The sequence below is a fragment of the Manacus vitellinus genome, unplaced genomic scaffold (genome assembly GCF_001715985.3).
Source record: "Manacus vitellinus isolate BGI_N305 unplaced genomic scaffold, ASM171598v3 scaffold_1_pilon, whole genome shotgun sequence".
Taxonomy (NCBI): Eukaryota; Metazoa; Chordata; class Aves; order Passeriformes; family Pipridae; genus Manacus; species Manacus vitellinus.
The window spans coordinates 34,402,423-34,425,886 of NW_021939396.1; the positions used below are offsets into that span (position 1 = coordinate 34,402,423).

Genomic DNA, 23,464 nt, shown 5'->3' on the forward strand with positions numbered 1-23,464 from the left:
GGGGAAAAAGGTGTCCACAAACATCCCTTAGAGCAGCAGAGGTGAACAATGTACTTGCACCCCACAGTACTTTGTACCTTTATTTTCTTACCTCCACTGTTTCTCCTCTAATTAACACATATTCTCTTACTATTTTACTCTGCTGCTATCTACTGGCTATTTCATATTCACTGGACTACCTGTTCACAGAGGCTCCCACAGCACGATTTACTCCCTTGTCCTGCACTCTTTATAACGGCCACAGGACGATGTAAGCAGGTTTTACTCTCTTAGCCTTGCAAGCTCATTTGAAACAAACAACCCTGCACAAAAATGTGCTACTACTTAAAATTTATCTGAACTCTGCAGCAGATTCAAGTTTTTCCTTTGTTTCACTAAGAAGCAAAGTGCCTCCAGGTTTTCTTTGGGCTAAAATTTTGCTTAAGTTAAATTTAAAAGAAAGGTTTCAACATGAAAATTTCAGTATCAAATTACACATTGTAGTGCAAGTTACAGGTAGAGCTCAAATAACTGATATTAACTTAAGGGTGTATCACCATCATCATTAACATGTACACAGATTTTTAAGATGGTCAGTTATGCATAAAGAATGCTGTATATATAACTTAGTGTTAATAAACTAAATCCACCATGTAAGTCTGAGGGGAAAGCCAGGCTTGACTGCAAAATTAATACCTGAGTATAATGGTCCAATTTATTCCCCTTGACAAATCACATACAACCACGTTTAGTGCCTCACTTCTACTTCACATTGAGTCTTTCTGTGCTGTAAGAAAGAGACCACTCAGTACTAGTGCTATTTGCAACATAAAATATTTCGGAGAAAGGAGCTCAACAGTCTTTCACGTAGTGATCTGAATTCACTAGGATTTTTCAATTAAAGTCTTCATTTTTCCTGTGGACTTCAGCATGTGCGGCCCAAACTGAAAAGGAAACCAGAAACATGTTCAGATTGCTTTCAACAGAAACCTTGCTGAACTACAGTCCATCCGAGTTGTAAGTAAAAGCAGAACTTGGGCAGAGATAATTTCCTCTATCATCCTGCTCCTCTGCCCGTGGATTTCACAAAGTAAAGGAAAACTTGTGTCAGCAGTTGACTGAAATTGCTCAGATGAGGCAGCTAATGAATGACCTGCTGGAGCAGCTCTGACTAGCAACAGCTCACTCTGCCACAGCAAGAAAAGAAGACAGATGCAGTTATCTTTACAAGTTGACAACCAACTGCTCTAGCACCAGTTTTACAGTATTTCTGTTCTTACTCTACTTTGCCTTTTTGTGCAAGTCCTTTTCAGAATGACCACAGAAAGATATCATACAAGTTTGATGTAAGAAAGAAGGTACATACTGGTAAGTAACTGATGGACAGATTTTATTACCTCATTAAAGGTAATAAATGCTCTATCATCTAGCAAAACCCTGCAATTTCCTTAGCTCTTGAGGACTTGACCCTTAATCTCAAAATGTGGACTGTAAATTTTGAAACTAGAAAGTCATAAAAAACCTCTGTCTAAATAAACATTGCCAACTTCTGTTCTTTTTTTTAAAGCCCCAGAGATGCTGGGGAAAGAAGTGATTAATTCTAGGGAATATCTGGCCTTTTAGTTGTGAAGAACAGCCTGAACATTACAGAAATACACCTTTAAAGGCCAAAACCAGAAGGCAAGTAAGTCAACATCAATTAGCAGAAGTACTCAAAAGTCCTGAGATTTGTGGCTTGGGAATGTTATTTTCCTTAAAACTCAATTCAGAGGTGATCCAGCTTTTGGAGTTTTATCTGCATTTTTTCAAATGTATAAAGGGTTCCATAGCACAAGGCTTCAAGTATTGCTTACAAACAAAACTGATCTATACCAGCTTGTGTTTTAAGTAAGTAAGTGTACATTGCTATAAACTTGTATCTTGAACATTCACTACTTAAAAACCTCTTCAGTTTCAAATCCCTCTGAAATAGAAGTCATTAACTGGTGCCATGATGTGGATTTTAAATACAGTTTCACTTTAACATTCTCACACTATTAAGAAACTGCTCTTATTTACTCAGCATTTCCGATTATTAGAAGAAACTCCCTATACCAAGATCCTGCAGGCATTATGAACAATTTTCTTTCTGCATTCCTAGGAATAGTGACATGGTTCAGGATCTTGCTTCAAAGTTTCACCTCCACTGTCTGAATAGTTAAGGTTGGTGGTAGTAACAGGCAAACACAGTCCATATTTGATTCCAGTATGAGCCCTTAGCAATGGAGTTTTCAGAATATCACATGCTTGTGGCAACAGAAAACACTTTTGTTTAAAAAATAAAAAAACTGTAACAGGACTTTTTAAACCTAGGGCCAAGACAGCACACAGTCCTAAGATTTGAAACTAAAAACATAGGACTGCCACAACTCCTGGCATATCAGCAGTACTTCACAGGGTTTTGTGGATTGGGATGCTAACTTGTGGGTAACTGCATGTGCTGGCAGAAAGACATACTTTTGTTTTCACAACTGTAATTTAATCCAAGCACGTGTTCAGAATCACAGTACTCACCAGCACTACCTCAGTCTGTGTCTTTGTTTCAGTCTTTGGAATCACTTTTTCTATTTCACTTTGGCTGTCATTTCGGTATCGATGAGCAAATTTCTTTTTGAGAGCTTCTGCTATTAGTGCTGCAGGATCTGCAGGGTCAGCCACTTTAGGTTTTGTACCTTCTGAGGATCTAGAGAAGAAAATGAGAAGCATTAACACAGTCCAAAACTTAACCACTTGTGAATGCTTTTGCTTTCTGTTTGTCAGATGTTCCATCAGCAACTGTCTCACCTTGAGGTAGTTCCAAGTCATAAATCATTAATGCAAATGTTAGTATATTGATACTTATTTACATTTATTACCTTTTCACCGAGCGTAGTTTCACACTGTTCATGTCTTTGAGGATTTCTAGCATGTTTGGTACTTCAGACTTCTTTGGCCCGTTTTCCATCACACTCTGGCCAGAGTTCGTTTTTTTGTTTTTCCTTTCTTTAATGAGATCAATGGCAGACTTGCTCTGCTGCAGACCCGAGGGAGGGGGTGGTGGCAGAGGAGGAGGTGGCGGTGGTGGAGGTGCAACAGGGACAGCAGCTGGAGCAAGTGGACTTGACCCAACTACAAATGAAACGAGTGTTACACGTCAGTTTACTTGGAACTCCCCTTTACATGTCACAAATGCCCAGGTAAGAACATCACTGTAATAACTTCAATTGCCTCCCCTCTGCCACCTTAGGATTGTCACATAACTTCTTAATGCTTAAACCACCCAAGCTGAAAAGCCACATAAAAATCCTTCTGGAAGAGTGAGAAACGCCCTTTAAATTTCCAGTTCAAATTCTAGGGGCATTCACGTCTACTGCAGTGGGATGGATGTCACGACAGCTTTTAGTTATCACAGAATCACAGAATATTCTGAGTTGGAAGGGGCCCACAAGGATCATCGAGTCCCTCTCTTAAGTTAAGGGCCCACACAGGCATCAAACCTTGGCATTATTAGCCTGTGCTCTAACCAACTGAGCTTATCTCAGGGTCATGTTCTACCGTTACCAGTATTTCACTTTCTTGTAAGAGGCAGGTACTGAACTGGAAGTCACAATCTGCCAAATGTGAGCAATGTTTCTTCCTACTTACCATCACAAATATGAAATTACCATAAAAGATTTTTAAACATAAATTTCAGAGTTCAAACAGTGCCCAAGTTGAACCTCATACCAGCTCTCCAAGGTTAAGGATTTTTACCTAATCATCTCATCTGGCTGAAGATTGAGATTCTCACAATAATCTTGATTTCAAGTTTCCTGTACAGTTTAGGTAATAAATGAAGGAACCTCTGCTCAAATGCACGTTTAAACAAATCACGAAAACCATATCAAATCAGAGTTTTGAAGCTTGGGTTATAAAGTGTGTAAAGGTATGTATACAGATAATACAGAGGAGTCTATTCTGTTTATGTGCTGCCGAAGACACAGCGTCATTACCACGTTCTACCAGAAGAGGGAGGTAAAGATGATAAAATCAAATAAAAATTTACCTTCCCTAATAAACAGAGGTAAAGGGGAAAAATAAAAATAAATTATTAGTTATTTCACACACCCCTGTTCCCCCCACAATTAAAATCCAAGAGTGAAACTATGTGATCCTTAAAACTATTTCATAGTTTTGAATATGAGCAGGTCAAGAAAAATAAAGAAACTACTATCAGTTCACAGACAAAAGCTAAACAAGAGCATCTGAAGAATCAGAATATGATTTTATACACAAACAAAACTGTACTTGCTAAGTGACTCCAGGAAAGAGTTAAAACCAAATGCCTGTCATCTGCAGTTGACAAGGGCCATCTCCCACTAGTCTTAGAATACTTAAAACTGGAAAGCAGTCAGAGGTGAGGGAAAGAGGAGAAAGAGATTCAGGAAAAGAATTATTCTGTTTACTGCCAGAAATGATGCACCACTTCTGGTTCCATATGGACAATGTGTCTGATCCCAGAGATGATTCCAGTAAACACTTAATTGCCTTTTCTGTTCCTTGTTACGTATATTACATATTCCAAAAGTATAATTAGTATCTTGTATGAATACTTAATGATATCAGAGAGCTTATTTCATGACTGAATGGAAAGACTTCAGTGCTAGTAATTAAGTTACATTCTTTTAGTTTGGTTTAAGCCATCATGTTTATCATGAGCTTTGCTCTGAAAGCTGTTTAATACTACTCTCATTCACAGATTCAGAACTCTGGCAGACTTACACACAGACATGAAGACTTTTGGAATACTGGGAAATACGGAAAATCTGTCAGATCACTTGTCTTCAAGACCTGTTTTGTGTCCTTTGATTAGTGTGCCATGTCTGTCTACCAAACTAACAAAAACAATATGGAGAAGTGCTCAGTGTTGCAGTATCTTACAAAAATGAATTAGCACAGTATTAATTATAAAAGGGACAAATCCATTAACTAATTTTTGCTAAAAGTACAGCAAATTTAATACCTGCTGTCAAGTTCTGCTGTTCTTGCAAGGTTACAATTTTGGCTATTTGTGCTCTTAAAGTGGCCAGTTCATTTTCTAGAGCACTGATCTTCTGCAGTGCTTCTTCATTTGCCATCACTGCACTCCTGGGCACTGGTTCTTCTTCCGGTGGGTTTTGTAAGGACACTTGTCTATATGGAGACCTCCTGGAATGATGTAGTTCCCCTGAGGGAGGCTGGGCTGTTTGTGACCAAACTTCTGATCTGTAACAAAAATATCACAAGCTATTTTAAAGGCTTTGTAATAGATAAAAGCTAAAGCACCGTTACCTACAAACCAGGAATACAAACTGAAAACCTGACTTCAAAAATCTCTTTATGTAAATCACTTCCACCAACACCTTATGTAGCTTAAGGTAAATAAGAGCTTCTCATCCTTTCTGTTTGCATCACTACCTGTATTTCTTCTCTTCCCCAGGCCAGCCTTTTGTAGAATCCTTCATTTCAGAAGAAAAAAGGAATACGTTCCCCCTCACCCCAATCTATTTCTCTATTTCATACCTATTGTATATTTTATTGGAATTAAGATCTTTTTTTTGCCCTCAAATGCCACCATTTTCCCCCATGGGCTGCAAACAGTCACTTGTTGATTCACTTGAAGTAGGAAGAGTTTATTAGTTTCACAGAGTATTTTTTGTACTTTTTTACTTCTGAGGGGACAATCCCCAAGTCTAGCAATGTTGGAAATATGGAGTATGTGAAACAGCTTAGTGATGCAGAGGCTGCTTATCAGTAGATGGGCAAGGGTCATGTATCCAGTTTCCCAACGTAATAATTAGAACTACAGAGAAAAAAAAGTCTTACAGTTTTAAAGAGTCCGTGACCTTCCTTCCTCTTCTCACAAGAAAATGCAACGCTGCTGCCTTCCTTTATTACACAGCCAAGCTCAAGCCATGTTAAACACTGAGGCATTATGGAAAAACTGCTCAGGTAAGTCACATAAGCCCTTACAAAGACACCAACATTGTTAAATGGTTTATCTCAATATGTGAGTAACCTGATTGAGTTGAAGATGTCCCTGCTCATTGCAGGGGGCTTGGACTAGATGGCTTTTAAAGGTACCTTCCAATACAAACTATTAATGATACTATAAGTAGAACTGATAGGGATTGATGACAACAAATCATCATAAACATTAAAACTGCAAAATATGACCACATTACTTGGTGGTCATACCTCAATCCTCCTTAACTTCAATCCCAAAACTTCTCAGGCGTGTCAGGATTCCATTGTTTATTCAAACATGAGAGTAAGAACAGGGACTGGTGATAGGACTTTTTGAAATGTGTAGAGAGGCTCCAGATTAATACAGCCCAAGTGCCCCATCACTTTGGATGCATGGATTAAGCTGCTGTGGATGCTCATCACGTTAAATCTGCAGTTGTGCTACACCTAAAGCAAGAGCCAAGATTTAAGGCTAGAATGAACTCTCACCTCAAACCAGGCGTAGATACAGATTTGAGTCTTCCATGACACTGACAGAAAACATCAGCACAACTTGCAGAAATTTGTTCAAGGAAAACTGAATGTTATCAAGGATGATAAAATTTAGGTGTTGTTACCTAGACAGGAATAGAGAGTAACTAAAGCTGAGAACACGATACTTCCTACAGCAGCCACCTCCTTGCTCTCCCTAAGGTGGAAGGAGCCAGTGGTCACTTCACTCCTTATTACTGCTCTGAGCAGAAAATACCCTTTGTTTTTTAGCTATTCCGCTCCTTTAAAGTTTCTAGAAGGCAGATTTAAGTGTTTTAAGGAAATGTCTTGATTGGAACCTAACACTGTGGAAAAATATTATGCCTGAGTTGTCATTACTGCTCTGACTAGTAGGGGAAAAATGATTCGTCATTGAGTTGCTTCCTCTATAAAACTGCATTCACAGAAGAAAAACGATGGCTGCAAGACTGTTTACTGAATTATACCATGAATAAATATTTAACAGTAACACCTATGTGATCTTGTCGAAACAGAATTTCAAAAGCTTGGAAAACACCTAATGCATACTAGCTCCACTAGTGATACTGTGCACAGACATAATAAACAGGGCACATTGAAATACTCCTATTTGCTAAGTAATTCACTTACATGCTCCATTATAAACTGTTTGCCTTAAGGTCATTATATATCTGCAGGTTTATTTTAGTCCCATCCCACATCCATCTGTCCCCCTTCCCCGCTTCCCAGGCAGACGTTTCAGCAAATATGCAAGTCCTACATCTTTTGTAATAGGTTCTTTGAAGCACCAAAGAGCTATTCTCCCTGTTGTCTCCATTAAACATAATAACTTTACAGTTCAATCCTTAAACAAAATGTTTCTGTGCAAACAAAAGTAGTATTGGGCAGTTAATTTCCTTTGTATCAAATAGACTTCACAAATAGTGTTTCCCAAACAAGTGTTGATTTCTGTGACTCCCCTCTGAGTTTGTGAAATTAATGTGGGCAGTGCCAGAATGTTTGTTATGCAAAGCTTCACTGTATCAAGTCATGTTGGAGGGCATCTAAGTCATTACCTACCTATATCATGCTTTCAAATTAAGAACAGTATCCTCCAGTAATCTCTGAAGCCAACAATCTCTGCCTTTCTCTGGAAGGTTAGTTTATTTAAAACAAAAAGCTCCTCTGCACTACAGAACTGTACCTCTGTTCCAGGCTAATCTGAGCAGCAATTTGAATAGGATGAAATAGAGAACTTCATCCCTTCAGCCAACCCGTGTCATGCAGTGACAGTGCTGTGTAGAACCCTTGGTCCAACACAACAGTACCTATCCCACCATTCCGGACACATGTGCTCACATGCTTCCCTGCCAGTTTTCGTTATGAAGGTTAGAGATGAAACACCAACCACAATTTTTCAATTGTACTTAACAGACTGCAGAGACTTAACTAGAAAGGTGAAAAACGATGTGCTAATTACTAGATTGTCAAAATGACCATTGCTGCTAATGAGGAAGTTGTGCAGTACTGCCCTGGATCTCAGAACTGGAAAACCAGTGTTAGCAATTGTCATACCACAGCAGACATCTCTGTGGGGACAAGGATGCTTGAAGCTACTGCATGGAACTCTTTGCAATACATAAATAAATAAAAATCACAGTCTTCCTTGTATAAAGCCAATGTCCCGTATCTTTTCAAACCAGTCCTTTCACAATCCTGTTAGTCTAATTTCTCCTGTTTCTTTTCAAGACCCTACCCCTGGCTCTTCCCTCTCTCTTCTCCCAGCATTCAAGTGCCCTCAGTTAACTGCAATGCACAAAAGCTTCTCATCAGAGAGAAGTGAGGTTTCTTCCTCTCAGTTCAGGATTTCAGAGGGAAGATCTGAGAAACATACCTGAGTCTTGTAAAGACTTCTCCTTCTTCTTCAGCAACCCAGCCCACATCTGCAAAGGAGGCCACTGCATCTTCTCTAAGTTGAGCAGGACGGTTTCCTTCCGTGACATGAGAAATAAGCTAAATTTTAAAGACAAGATTGAAGGCCTTAGAGTCAACATTCCCAGCCCATGCCACAGTTATTTTATCCAACACTTCTACTGAGGCTACATGTCACTATTAACACATACATGCACAAACACATCTGTAGCCTTAGCACACTTATTTCTGTCCTGGGCTTGGTCCAGAACCATTTCACTGACTTCAAACTATTCAATCTAGTCTGCTGAATGCCTTACAGAGGTTCATGTACTATCACATGAACTACTGAACCCTAAAAATCCAAGGCAAATTGTTACCTTAAAGACAAACAAACATCAACATTCTCACACAGTTTGCTATATTAACTCAAATAGTATGTTTTAAAATTACATTCATGACCAGTCATTAAAAACGACACTAAGGCTACCAGTACTTCTTAAGTCTTTTGCTCTGATTTAGTATTATTTTGAAAGTGAAATTTTGTTGAAGCTTCCCTTTCCCTACAACTTCCAGAATTTCTGTACAAGAAGTATGTACATTGCACAGGAAAAGCAAGCACATGAACAAACGCCAAAACCAGGCAAAGAAGCCATTTCTACTAGCTCAGTAATCACAAAGACTGAGTGAGAGGTAGGATGCAATCATAACATTATATACTATTTGCTAACAATCCTATTTACAACGTGCCAAACAAACTGACTGTTTTCCAGCATGGTTCTGGCCATTAGCTTTACAGCTGTTTGAAGCCAAAGGTGAGCAAGGCTCCAGAGTTTGGAACCTTTCTTAGACTTCAAGCTAAGTGACATAAACCAAGATTTGAAAAATTGCTCGGACCATCAGTACCTGCTCCACAGCCACGACTCAACAAAATGGTTTCAAATCTATTTTGAAATTCTGCTTCCCCGGGTTAGACGAGGGCATGTGTACACAGTCACTGGACTCCTGAGCAGCCTGGGCTCAGTATCTCAGCTGATAAAAGCTACTGAACCAATTTTCAGTAATTTCTTCTGCTCAGTCTGTCACCTTGAGTTACCCATCTCCAACACAACCACGTCCCCTCTTTTCTTGTATTATACAGAATCACAGAATTGTTAGGGTTGGAAAAGCCCTCTAAGATCATCAAGCCCAACTGTTAACCCAACACTACACACAAATCCACAGCCAAATCTGCACCAGTTGTTGCAACTGTTCAAGTGCTGCCTACGGCTAATAGTGACCAAGAGCTGGGAATACTGACAGAGGCAGTGGTAGTAGGTATCAGTCTGTGAAGGCAGCTTGGGTCCAGCCCATTAGCACTTAGGTCAATTTTCAAGGCAAATCCTCTCTGTAAGGGCAAACTACTATGTAGAAGCAACTATAAAATGTTGGCATTAATCTGAATTTGTAGCAGACCCATCACAGTAGGACTGCAGTCTGGATGCAGTGAAACCATTTCTCAAGAATATCCACACATACTTTAGTTGTAGCCTAAAGACACAAGTCCCAGGAAGAAAGAAGTTGTGGAACTGGGGCTGTTTTTTCCCCAGGAGTTGTTACAAACAGCTTTAGAAATTGAGATTAGTCATCTTCACCTCACACTCTCACAACTTGTATGTGAGCCTTTATCACAGTTCCCAGGAGTGTGTATTGGCACCATCAGATCATTTGGAAACAACAGGGTTTTTTCCAGGTAGCATCAGCACAGATGGTAATATGTTTATCACATTAACAGTTGTGCCTAATACCATTACAGTCTGCCTCTCTTTGAAACAGTCTAGAGAATACTATATTGCATGTTAGGATTTTTGCTGTTTGATGTGTCCTTGGCTTTTTGCTTTTTAAAAATAAATTGAAATTTTCATGACTGCAGCATTTGTATTAATGTTAATGGCAATTTTAAAAATCTGTAATACATCAGCCACTTCTTGCAGGTGATACAGATTTTCCTGACAGTAATGGCCACATGAGGAACTATTACCATTCGAAGACTGAAGCCAAATTTAAATAAAGGCACTACACATACTTGAATCAAATATAATTTTATAAATCAACAGTAAGGAAATACATTTATCACTGCCAGATTTCCTGAATTGTGAGATAAATAACTTCTAATTCAACATTTAGGAGCAACCCTTCTGTTATATTATGATACAAGTTTCTTCTTACTTTTTTATTCATATTTATATGTAAGCAGAATATGCTTGTTACCCCATATACAGATGTTTCTTTCCTCAATCCCTAAAGACAACAAAGCCTTCCACAGCAGTAGATTTTGAATTTAAGTTAATGCAAGATTTTTAATTTAAAGGTTAAAAGCCAACATCCATCCATCTCTTAAAAACCATCACCTGCCTGTAAACAACTCTGTGACTACCCTATTCCTCCAGTCAATTCCAGCTGAAGAAAACTCTGTCGACTGCTCTGCCAGCACCTGATATGGAGAACAGAGCGCTGAAAACAGAGTCCCAGTTCTACTGGATGGCAGGAACTGAAAGAATCAGTAAAGTAGGCTGCTTTTCTTTCTCTGCAATCTACATACTTGCTTCCCCCACTTCGTCCTGCACAGGCTTTTTCTGCCGATTGTACGCTGCACACACAGACACACAAACACACACGCCTGGCGGTTTCAGACTCGGCACGAATGTCTGAACATTACACACACTGAACTGTTTTGACTGTCACGGAATCAACTGAACTGTTTTGACTGTCACGGAATCACAGGATATCTCGAGCTGGAACGGAGGCATAAAGAATCATTGAGTCCAACTCTCCGAGAAAGAGTCAGCCTCGCCAGTGTTTCCGCCCGGTTTCGAACCGGGGACCTTTCGCGTGTTAGGCGAACGTGATAACCACTACACTACGGAAACGCTGCCTGGGGACGTGTCAGGGCAGGATCCGCACTTTCTGTTTGCTCCAGAAAGTGCAAAGTAGAACAAATACTTTTATGCTTCTAAGGACAGAATAAAACTCTGTAGTTTCAAATTAATAATACAGTTATGTAGTAGACATTTGGAAATACTTCTTCAAGTAAGATGAACTTGCTATGATTTTTCAAATTAGCCCATAAATTCAGATGTTTGCTACGTGCACACCAGTTCCTTAGGAGACTTTACTGAGTTATCAGGTATCCATCAGACAGACAGGAGAAGCGTGGGACTAAAACAGAGATACTGTAGCTGAAGGATACTGTCTTCAGAGACACTCCTGTAGGTTTGGTTGAATCTACCTAGGCTATACTGATAAGTTTATTTTTCCTAAAGACTACAGATAAACCTAAAAAATATGACATACAAAAGAACTGTATCAACCATTTAGAGTAGTAAGGTAAGCTCTGCTGCCTCTTACTGAATACTTAAGCAGCATTTAGCAATTAATTTAAATGTTTACTGTGGCAAGATCCATAGAGACAGAACAGTCAGCAGACCCCAAACATCAAAATGTTAAGCTACCATTCTTTTTTTTTCCAGACCAGCTGAACAAACGCACGCGAGAAGATAAGTATGAACATTACAGAGATATTCATTCAGTATCTTTCATCCATTTATCATAAAGAAAACGAGGACTTGAGGACAGTTTGCTGCTCTGGGGTTAGAAACAGTGATTACATACATGCACGCTGAGATGAGGCAAGTAAGATTTGATTTGTTTTTTCAAATAAAGTGACTTACAGCAAGGTTCAGTGCATGGTCCTTTCATAAAATAGCTAAAGCTGGCAAGAAAGAAAGAGGAAGAGACAGCTATAGGAAAGCATCAGTTGCAACAGCATGAAAACGATCAAGATCAGGATTGAACTTCACTACAGAATCTTAATGCTGAGATAAAGACACAAAAAACAGATGTTAGCATCAGGTTACATGTTCAACAGTTTATATATTAAAATAGTTTAATGCCTCCATAAACCATATAACTTTTAATGTGTTTCAAGGCTCAAATTTTGAAATTCCTTTTTCTAACTAAATCAACTCTGACAATTGTACTTCTATTTTTAGGATCCTTTCCTTTCATCTAATAGAAGGTGAACGCTTAGACTTAGTGTGCATGCAAAGCTGACTGAATGTCTCTTTAAGAGGTAAAAAAGGCAAATATTATATTTAACAGAATTCAGACCAAAACATGTATATATATTTATTTATTTGTTTGTTTAAACACTAAAAATATTCAGGAACAGTTTCACCAGATATATCTTACTGTTCTTTGCAAGGACATTAACCAGAAATGTCTTCTTTTATGTACCATATTAAGAGAAGGTAGTATTTGGCAAACTGACTGCAGATGAGCATGATCTTCCCTTGTATAGCCTTTACAGTACAGCAAATCAGACACATTATAGGAGGACTTCACTTCCTTTCAAATCCGAGGCACAGGCAGCCCTATTGCTGGCAAAACTACTACTACTGCTACTTCAAAAGTTTAAATGCAGCACACCATTTGTTCTCCTTCTCACTTGCACGAATTCCCATCCCCCCCCCCTTATTTTTTAAGTTTCACCAAACCACTATAAATGTGAGACAGCTGCCCCTCCACTCCCCCGTTTCTCAATGTACTTATTTAAGAGAGGCAAAATGGCTTTTACTATGACACCAACAAGGCTTCTATGGTCATCTTAACTATCTAGTTTTGCTACTGTAATTTCAAGCCTAAATATTGCTCTTACATTTCATTTAGGATAAAGAAATTAATTTAAACACTGAAAAATTAGCTGTGTGGAAATTACTTCATCTTAGTGTGGTAGATGATTCCCTCCATTCATCTTTATGCTTCCTGCCCTTGCTCAGCCCATGAAACATTCCTCCCAACTTGAGAGTCAAGTACTAAATTTTTCCAGTTCTATACCCACCCCTACCCCCCTAATACAAACACAGAGTTGAAGAAATCATGTGTAACAGCTTCCACTTTCCCATCTGTTCCTGAAAGACTCATTATAAAAAGCATGGGTTTTCTCTTCCTTGAGTTTTTTACCCTTGCTCTTTCTTTACCCTCCCCTTTCACCTACACAGCCTTGTATTTTAAACAAAAGCAAACAGAGTACTCATGTTATTTTGTTACTAATGTCTTATTTTCTGATAAAGTTGTTCATTTTCCCAAATATTGTTAACACTGTTCATCTTTACGTGCCTCTTAAGCCTAGCTTGTAAGTACTGTTTATAGAAATAAGTTTCAAAAAATTTTCTCTTTTATGAATTTTTTTTTTTCAATTCAGTTGAACTGGAAGCAGGAAGAACTGAAGTAGGCTAATTCTCCTATGTCTAGTTTATCACATTCTGCTTTTACAAACCTTCTAGTCAGGAGCAAATACCTTTATCAGTATAGTGAAACACATATTCTAAACTGTTGAGGACACCTACCTGAAACTGAACTCTTGGACACTGTATAAGAGAGAGGTTACTACCAATTTTTCTTACAATACTTCGAGATGAACCATAAGGCTTGCTTGACCAAAGCACCTGGATGGGGAAGAAAAAAGAAGCCAACTGTTAGGGAATGGATTTTTATATCATATTGTAATAGTTCTCCCTTATCCTTCATACTATGCTTGTGCTAACTGTATTTAGTTATTCCTTTCATGCTAGAACACAATACAATGTATATACACTGAAATCTGTATCAGTGAACTCCTTACATCCTATACCTGAATTGATACAAGATTTCTTCATGTCATTACAATATAGCTATGGCTACTTAAGGTCAAGACAGCCTTTGCATTAAGTTTACACTCAAAGCAATAAATCAGGTAACACAGAAGGATTCAAGAGTTAGGAGCATCTTCAAAAACATAATTTGTTGATTTTCAAGACAACAAAGAACCTACATCAGGTCAGACAGCTCTTTTTATGGGATTTCAAGAAAAGACACTCAATCATCGAGAACTCCATAAAGTTATGTAATTCTACATGTCCCAATATCTCTCTTTTCTTTTTTAATTAAGAGCTGTTCTAAAACAAGAATAGTGTCTACCAGTCTTAATAGAAAGAACTAAACTATAAGAAACATGAAAGTGTAACTGTGAAATTAAAGAGTAAAGGAAAGTAAAAAGGGGAAAATAAAATGAAATTTTTCTAAGAAAGAAACTTTGTCCTAAAAAACCCCACCCAAACATTCACCTATAGAAAACTACCCATGGCACCTCAACACACCTTGCTTCATCAGAACTGTTTCCACTGCAGTTTAGATTTCCTCCACATTGTTTCAACGGGGATTAAATTTCCTTTCTTTTGTTGTATTTAATGTTTGCTCTATTATTTACCATAATTGCACGAAATGAAATAAAATGGGACTTTAATCCTAGGAGAATACTACAAAATGAACCAGAATAAAAGCAAAAAGCACCAGAAAGAAGTATGAAAGATTTCAGCACAGGGAAAGGCAACAAAAACAATGCAAAGAAGAAAAAGAATAATGACAAGACTCTAACACAGGGTACATTGTTAGTAAACAATTAGAACACTGTATGGTAATTTAAAAACTTGGCCAGTGTTTACTTATGGCTGTAAATATGAATTTACCACTGAGACATTTTAAAGGCTCATAGCTTCAAGCAAACTCAACATCCTGTTAGAAGGTTGCCTGACAACAAACACTTAGATAAAGTCCAGGCTATTAATACTGAAACAACCCTCATCTGGCACAGGAGTATTGCCTGTATTGCACTGTAGTACAGCTGTGGGAGTTACTCAGCACACAGCTAAACTATACACAGCAGATATGCTAAGCAAGAATCACTAGTCTTAGATGCTGAAGGTTCTATTAAAAAGAAAACGTTATGCTTCCTGGTATTTATCCCCAGATTATCTCAGAAACTTTACACAAACATTTTGCCTATTTTTAAACAAGTATCTTTCCTTCCTCTGGCTTTAAGAGAATGTAAAAATGTTGACAAAATAAATGTGCTCTGCACATATGCTATGCTATATCCTCACATCAGGGCTACAACTTTGCCACAAATCCACTCAGATCTAATTTTTTTCAGTCTATGAAACATACATTCTGTTGCTTAATACTCTGCTAAGTTTGAACACAAATGTTTCAATGCAGAGTATTGATTCTGTAGTTTGGTTGCCCCAACAAAGACCTCAAGTTTGTGACTATCACATGATTGTTTGTTTGTGCCTGAGCAAACAGCAGGTAGATCAGTAGCCTTCAAGAAAAAGTCACTGACAAACAGTACCACAGTAATACAACTGATTCTGGTGTCTGAAGCAGAAGTGTTGGAGATAGACCCAAAGTGATGTGGCATTGGAAAAAATAATACCAGTCAAGGGAAGGCTTAATTAATTACAGAAGTATTTCCACAACAGCAAGAGAGCCCAGACTACATGCTGTCTTACCAACATAAGTGCAGTGCATTTTAAACAAGTGGCAAAACTTGTTCAGAGATTGCTCAGACCACAGACAAGATGTTGACTAGCACCCAGATACTCAAAAATATTTGGTGCCCAAATGCCCTCAGGGCTCTTCAACCACAGTGGCCTGGTGCACCAAAACTTTGAATGACCCAGTTTTGGTAATTCAAGATGTGCCAGGACAATATTTTCATGCAAACTGTGCCACAGGGTATGCAAGTAAAGTCAGTGCACTGCTCAGCTCAGCTACACAGTCTCAGCACTGCTCTAACCAAGTTCACACAGCTTCTTGTTGACTTGAAGCACTGGCAGAGCAAGTCTGCAAAATATTACTTAGTCATACACTCTTATTGCATCAGTGTTTTGCTAATGTCCAGAACAGCTGACATTTGGAAATGTAACTGCATTATCACAAGCTTGATATAAGTAGAGAATGGGGACAAACAGACTAAAAACTCGCTCCTCTCCCTATTTAGGCTGAAATTGCTGAATTATGCAGCAACACTCATGGTAATGCTACATATTCTTATACTTTGAATTTTCAAAGTTATATAAAAATCTCAGATCAAAGTTCAAATAAAATCCCAAAATACAGATTCTTGTTGGCAATTTTAATTTGGTATGTATAAACGTTTTGCTATCCACAGATTCCCAAGACTGATAAAAGGTTCTAGCACAATAATACAGAGTAAGCACTGCACGTAGCTGTTAAGGATTTCCCCATTGTTAAAACATTAAAATATTTTAACAACTTACAGGGATTACTGCACTGAGGCCAACACTTGTACTCAAAATAGCTTCCTAAAGGTCCCAGCGACAAAGCACTTCATGTACAGCAGCTCTCTCTCTCTCTCTCTCTGCTGAGCATTCAAAGAAAACTACATACACACTTTCCTCCAAGAGGAGAGCTATGCATGCACATTCCTTTGTTCAGCCACTGCAGAACACAGCTGTCTTGCTCTCATGTATTTTAACACTTTCAGAAATAGGTAAATATAGCACAATTATAATCATCTCAGTTTCATGGGGCTTTTTGTATCTCCAAGGTAAGAGCAAGAAACATTTTTTTTATCACTGAAAGTTCTCCTTCAGCTTCAAAACACACATGGAAGTCCAGCATGAAAAGCAGTGTTTACAAAGTAAACAGTTTGTTATTAGAGCTAGAAGGAACTGCATAGTTCTTTTAACACATACATTACTCAATACTTCAGTGTTCAAGTTGTAAACTTCATGATTTTTCAGCAATGCAGAATCAGTACTGAGTGTTCTGCTACAACTGACAAGCACAAACTAAAATACATGAAGTGCTTTCTATACCTGATTTTCTGAAAGCATAAAGGAAGTTTGAAATACTTACTGATTCCATCTTCAATCCAACTTGTTCAAATGCCATCCTAATTAAGCGCTTAAGCCAGCAAATCATCTGGAATGGAAAAGGCCTTTCCAAACTTGGATTTAAGCCTTCCAAATCTACAGGGCTGCCGAGGTTCCATAGTAGTTCTGAAATGAGACACAAGAATTTTAGATGCATGTTGTGGAACATACACAGAAGTAAACTGCTACATGTATTCCTAAAAAAACAAGCTTTAGAAACAGTGAAAACAAGACACATTAGATGACACCAATTCCTCGTACTGGAAAGCAAAGGCATTCAGAAGGCATTTATTTACTCAGTACAGGTAACAAAGACTTTTTAGAAGGGTCATTTTTATGGAATCCTAGAATGGTCTGTGTTGGAAGGGACCTTAAAAATCATCTTTTTCCAACACTCCTGCAATGGGCAGGGACAACTTCCACTGGACCAGATGGCTCAGGGCCCTATCCAACCTGGCCTTGAACACTTCCAGGGATGGGGCATCCACAGCTTCTGTGGGCAACCTGTTCCAGTGCCTCACCACCCTCACAGCGGTACGTATCTAATCCAAACCTGATCTCTTTCAGTTTAAAGCCCCTTGTCTTATCACTACATGCCCTTGTAAAAGTCCCTCTCCAGCTCTCTTGCAGCCCCCTTCGGGTACTGGAAAGAAATCAAACCATTGTAAAGTTAACATTTAAAAAGTTGGGGAAATGATTGCTCACTTGAGCTTGGACAGATGATGGTGTTTGACAACTCCAGGTGAGCATCAAGCCCCATGGAACACCTGCAGGTGCAGATCAGCACTACGATTCAAGTGCCATACCATATCTAAAACTCATTTCTATGCAGGAACTGACTGCAGAAACCTGACCACCTCTCTTGATTCACATTCTCTGACAGCGTTGTTGTTTATTCCTTTTTTTTTCTACAACTAAAGAGAGAAAGGAAACATGGAAAAATGACTAATGCAAGAAAATGACAGGAAATACTGTAGTGTGGGAATTGAAAATATTCAAGCAGTTTATAAAGCTGGACAGATTTCAAATTTCGTCTATTTATATTCACTCCCATTCACTTAAATCAAGATGGTTTTATTGCTCCTTTAGTGAAAATAGTATAATTTTTCTTTAGCTGTGTTCAACACCAGTCATAACTTGGATGTCACTGAGAAGTGTATCCACCAAAACCAGAAAAGGAAGTCATGGATTTGGGTTTACGTTTGTTTTGTGTATCAGGCTGGAAACAACACTCTGTTGAACAGAGTTCCTGAGGAACATATTTGTAGTATGAACAACGGCATTGCTGAAGCCACTCTGAACCCAGACAGTGATGACTAAAGCAGTGTAACAGCAAGGAACCGGTACTCGGGAAGTTTGAAAGCCAGGAGATGGAAAACCGATGCTGTTTGAAACTGCCCACAAGCCCTACAGTTAAACCATCACTGTTTCCATCACAAGTTTTTTTTCAACAGTTTGTGGTTCCTTAGTAATAACCTACTTCTCGTGGAAACTTGGCAGAAGCAATGCAATTCTACAGTTATCTTTTTTTAGACAGGTTTAAAAAAAAAGTTGATATTAAGTGTCTCATCTCCACAGATAATAAAATACATTTCCCAACAGAACTTTCTTTTGTTTCTGAATAAACTAGGAAGAAACTACTAATCTACACCACGAGATTAGAATGGAAATTGCAATTGTTATAAGAAAAACAATAGGGAAGAATAATAGGCTACCTATCAAACAGCCATGAATACAAGCTACAGTCATTCATCATAAATAAATAAGACAGGGACTTCTTTATGGAACTCTGGAGAAGTCTGTTAGGGAAGCATGACCATCTACTTGATCTATTATTCCTTCAGGCATCTGTTATTCTTCCCTTAGACATTCTACATTATGGACTGTGTGGATCTTTGATCACATTGCACCTGCTGTGTTCTTAAAACAGGAAGAACACAACTCTTTCTATGTGCCCCACATTAGATATGGCATCATATCTACATGGCACTGTAGACATGCAGTGACATAGAAGAGACAGGAATGCTCCTTTAAAAGGGGAAACCTGATCCAAAAGCATGATACATGTGATACACTCCACCTCACTTCAAAGTCTAGACTTGTTGAACATGTACTGTCGAAATCAAAGAGAAGAAAAACGGAAGCTGTGTCAAGACATTCAAACAAAAGAGAAGAAAAGGCAGAACACTCCTGAGCAACTGCAAGGCAGGGCTGGCTGAGAAAGGCAAGTGAAAGGACTAAAAGGAATGACTGCATCCTGATACATTGCTCCTTCAACAGATAGCCAGGTTATTAGTTTAAACATCCCCAGACAAAGTCAGGCAGGTGTTGTTTCAGGAAGTGAAGAAAAGGTATTATTTTGTTTCTGATCAACTGAGATACCCCAGTCTTTAATAACAGAAACAGTTCCGACAGAAGTAAAAAGAGAGTGTTAGAACTTCCTCTGAGAAAATCAGAGGAGGTTTAGAAAGTTTCCATGAATTTAAGAAATTTAAAGGCAAAGAGGTAAAGGACCAACACAAAAACTGGCAAAACAACCCATTAAAGGCATAAACCAGATGTAGAAAAAGGTAGCATAATATGAGGATGACAGAATAGTATAAATAGGAAATAGTAAGCTAAAAAAGGCTAAGGTACAAAATGAGTTCCAGCTTACAGACATAAAGAAGTCCTACACATGTATTGGCAGTAAGAAACAAGAGATACAGCCACAACGTAACAAGTGAGGAAAGAAAGCAATGAGAGATATGGATAGTCAGTATATTCAGTGTTTTAATTTGAGGATGGTAGAAAAGACAGACAGATAGTGGAATGGTTTATAGATAGCTCTGAAAAGTTATAAACATCCAGTATGTAGAGAATTTTACCTTGCAAAGTATAGAAAACAGCCAAAGCGATTTCTGAAATATTACTGACGAATTTTAGAGACTTGTTCAATGAAATCCAAAAGATCCAGGAATAAAAGGAGCATGATGACACAAAGCATTGGAAATAGTCCAAAACACCTATCCTGCCCTAAAACATTAAGGTGACCTTCGATAATTCCAGGTTCCAAGACTTTGATGATCGAGCACAAAAGAGCATGCATTGAACAAAAGAACCAGTTCAGTAAAATGAATATTTATAGTTCACTTTATAAGTAATTTTTAACTCTGTAGCCTAAATACTTCAAGTACCTAAGACTGGGGTCATCAATGCCTTGCTGATGTGAATGACCTGCCTGCTTTTGCAGCAGAAAGTGACTGAAATCAGTCTGTAAGAGTGCAGAGTACCACCCAGTTCCTGAAATAGTTTCCTTAGTTTATGGTACTAAGGAAAACCACTATGTTTGAACAACCTCCAGCTAATCGGTTATCTAAAAGGAAAAGGTTTTTAAGTAAATTAGCTTGATATTTTTATAAAATTATTAGTTCTACAGAATTATCCCCGGGGCAAACTTCCTACTCATTTCTTTCAGACTATATTCAGACACCTTTCTTCACCGAACTTAGATATTTCATAATTGGTTTATGCGCCAAGAACGGACAGAGTTCATTCCAAAAGAAACTGCTGGACAGCAAGAACGAAAGTGTTAGCAAATTCTTCTCTCCTGCTCTGTATACATGCCAATTTCAGAAGCAGGAGTTCAATGTTAATGCTTTTAGTAATAATACCTCTTCTAAAATACTGACCCTTGTGGTATTTATCATCTGTTTTCTTGGTGCTACCTACACTAAAAACAGCAGAAGTTGAATTCCCCCCCCAAATTTCCACAACTCAATTACTACAATAAAGAGCCCTGAGTAACAATACTATTGCTATAAAAATTGGTCCTTCTGCTCTGCCTCAGCAAAATTATTACAAGCATAAGCAGCAGTCACAGACAAGATTACCAAGAGATTCAAAGAACAACAGCACAAAGAATTACATTTCACTGCAGGAAGCACAAAGGGATTGGAATTTCATGGGTTCATTTAAATAAAACCCCAAAATTAGCAATGCTGAAGAACTTTCTTTCTGATATGGAAATATGCAGGAATTCCCTCATTTAGAAATTAAGAGGCCTACATTTCCAAGTGTAGGGATTCTCATTTTAGCCTCCTTGAGCTCTCTTTTGCCCCTACTCTTCCCAATCACTTTTGCAGGTTTCATTCAATACTGTCATATCAAATATCAAGTCTTACAAAGCTGAGAGATAACACCACTTTTAAATTACAAAATGTTCATTAAATAAATATAAAGGCTTTGGAGTCTGTACACGTACATTCAGTAAATAAGAACATTCAGTACATAAGAACTTTCTAGTGAGTCCTACACATGAAAGATGAAAAGAAAGAGAAATCAAATGCAACTGCTTTTAAATTGAAACTCTTCCATGTATATTTTCCATATTTGTCCAAGTCCCTTTCAAAGCATAAGTTCTCACTCTTAAAAAGAAATATGACATTCATATTTTTCCTACTGAAGGAAGTTTCTCTCACTCAATATCCACACAAAAATAAAAGAGAATGACTTAATGGGCTTGATGGAGCAGATCAGCTTTAACAAAGAATAAACACGGGCATGAAATCTGAAAAATTAAAGGTCTAGTCTCTAAATTGAAAGGGTATAACATAAATAAGCACAAAATTTTCAAAGAAGCATGGGTTCAAAGGAATATCACCAACAAAAAAAAAATCAAACACAAAAAGATCAGGCTCCTCATTATTTCAGCAAGAACTAGGGCAAGCATATCTCCCCAGTCTTTTAGGCTGACACATGAACCAAGCTCATCTAACGAAATTATAACCATAAGGAAACATATTTAAAAAGTAACAAAGAAAGATAAAGCCAACAAAACATTATCACAGCAACAGCCAAAGGGGCAGGAGCAATCCTCTGACAAAGGACCAGATCCTTTCCCAAACTGACGCAGACCAGTTACAAGTTATTTAAGTATGTGTTTGTCAGAGGTCACATAGCCAAAAACAGGTCTAATTTTTGGTGTGGAACCCACAAGTAATGAAGCACCCAAGTACTTTCAGAAACACCTGTTTGGAAAGATATGCAGAGACAGACAAAAGTCAGTGAATACTGCAGAGACAATCAAGGGCTTATCTAAACTAGTACCAGCGTGAAATCTAAAGCAGGAATTGAAAATTATACATACTTGCAACAGAACTTTCTAAAGGTTTCTTGAAAACATAGCCCCATCACATATACCTGAGAGTGCAAAACTGTATTCATCACATCTCACTCATGCTAACCTATCTTGTCAACTGAGGACAGAGGAAAAAAAAAAAATCCATGTCTCAGCACCAGTTTAATCAAAAGCCTTTGCTCAGCAGAGATCATACCTGCACAGTGCACTGTGATACCATTGAGAGGTAACTGAAACCCTTCACCATGATGGCATTACCACCATGTGGTATTACATGATACAGACACAACACCTACGCTTCCCTGCCAGACGGACAGACCTCCCTGGTAATCGCTGTGAACACCATTCTTTCTGCCACAGCTTTGAGAAACACAACCATGCAAATCTTATTAACAAAAGGGTGTGTTTGTCTGAAAAAAGCATTTTAAACACCCAACTCTCCCCCTGTAAATCTCTCTTTATAACAATGTTGAATTCCTACACACAGTAATCATATTTTAGCTAGTGACCCCTACGAAGAAAGTTATTTGGACTCAGCAACAACTAACTAAAACTTCTAGAGATGAAGTGCAGATAACTCAGCTGCCTTCTTTTTTCCTTATCAACTAGCTAAGAAGCAGTGGGGATCAGAAGACGCAATTCCTTTTCATTTAGTCTTTGTAAGTCTTGCCTTCACAAGAGCTGCAGAGCCCTACAGCTGCCTGAGGACAGCATGTAAATAATGTTAATGAAGTCCTGCCGACGCTGCCAGGCACAGGTCAATGCACTACGGTTGATTTCAGCGTTCAAAATCTACTCACACTCAATATTTGGAATTTCAACAGCTTGTTAAACAAAATGCAAACAAGCATCCAGCAAGTTATTTATTTATGACCACCGCAGAAGAACCTGAGCCCAGCAGCAGCATCACTAAAGGTGTACAAAGCAAGCAGCGTAAATTTACGGAAAAGGGAAATAAAAGCACCAGACTCCCTTATTTTCTCTTTATACATCAACTCTGTATTTCACAGCCTCCTTAAAAATCCTCCCTCAAACTTGCCCAGATTATCTTTTATTTACACTATTCCTTGTGACCTGTCACCCCTATCGCAACAGTTCGCCTGTAGGCACGACCGCTTCGACCCCGGCACCCCGAGCCGCTCCCACGGCCTGGCACCTGCCCTGCCCTGCCGGGACGAGTCCCGGGCGCCGCCACGCTCCCGGCGGG

General features: G+C 38.5%; 1 protein-coding gene and 1 non-coding gene across 2 annotated transcripts; both read right to left on the reverse strand.

Annotated features, from left to right (window-relative positions):
• Positions 1 to 457: 457 nt before the first annotated feature.
• Positions 458 to 17,265, reverse strand: MTFR1 (mitochondrial fission regulator 1). The gene is made up of 7 exons (XM_029959412.1): positions 17,122 to 17,265; positions 13,770 to 13,868; positions 8,366 to 8,484; positions 5,000 to 5,241; positions 2,874 to 3,126; positions 2,533 to 2,701; positions 458 to 923 (listed from the first exon to the last, which is right to left on the reverse strand). The coding sequence occupies exons 1-7, from the start codon at positions 17,185 to 17,187 to the stop codon at positions 864 to 866; spliced, it is 1,008 nt and encodes a 335-aa protein (XP_029815272.1). The 5' UTR covers positions 17,188 to 17,265; the 3' UTR covers positions 458 to 863.
• On the reverse strand, positions 11,219 to 11,291 carry TRNAV-AAC. Its single transcript has one exon. It is a non-coding gene; the product is annotated as a tRNA-Val (tRNA).
• Positions 17,266 to 23,464: the final 6,199 nt, after the last annotated feature.

Bases quoted from the DNA above. Each gene is read 5' to 3' on its own strand.
- MTFR1 (XM_029959412.1), bottom strand. From the start codon at position 17,187: ATGATTTGCTGGCTTAAGCGCTTAATTAGGATGGCATTTGAACAAGTT. The intron at 5,242-8,365 runs GTATGTTTCTCA...TTTTTGTTACAG, and splicing joins GAAGTCTTTACAAGACTCAG to ATCAGAAGTTTGGTCACAAA. The intron at 3,127-4,999 runs GTATTAAATTTG...TTTCATTTGTAG, and splicing joins ACAGCAGAACTTGACAGCAG to TTGGGTCAAGTCCACTTGCT.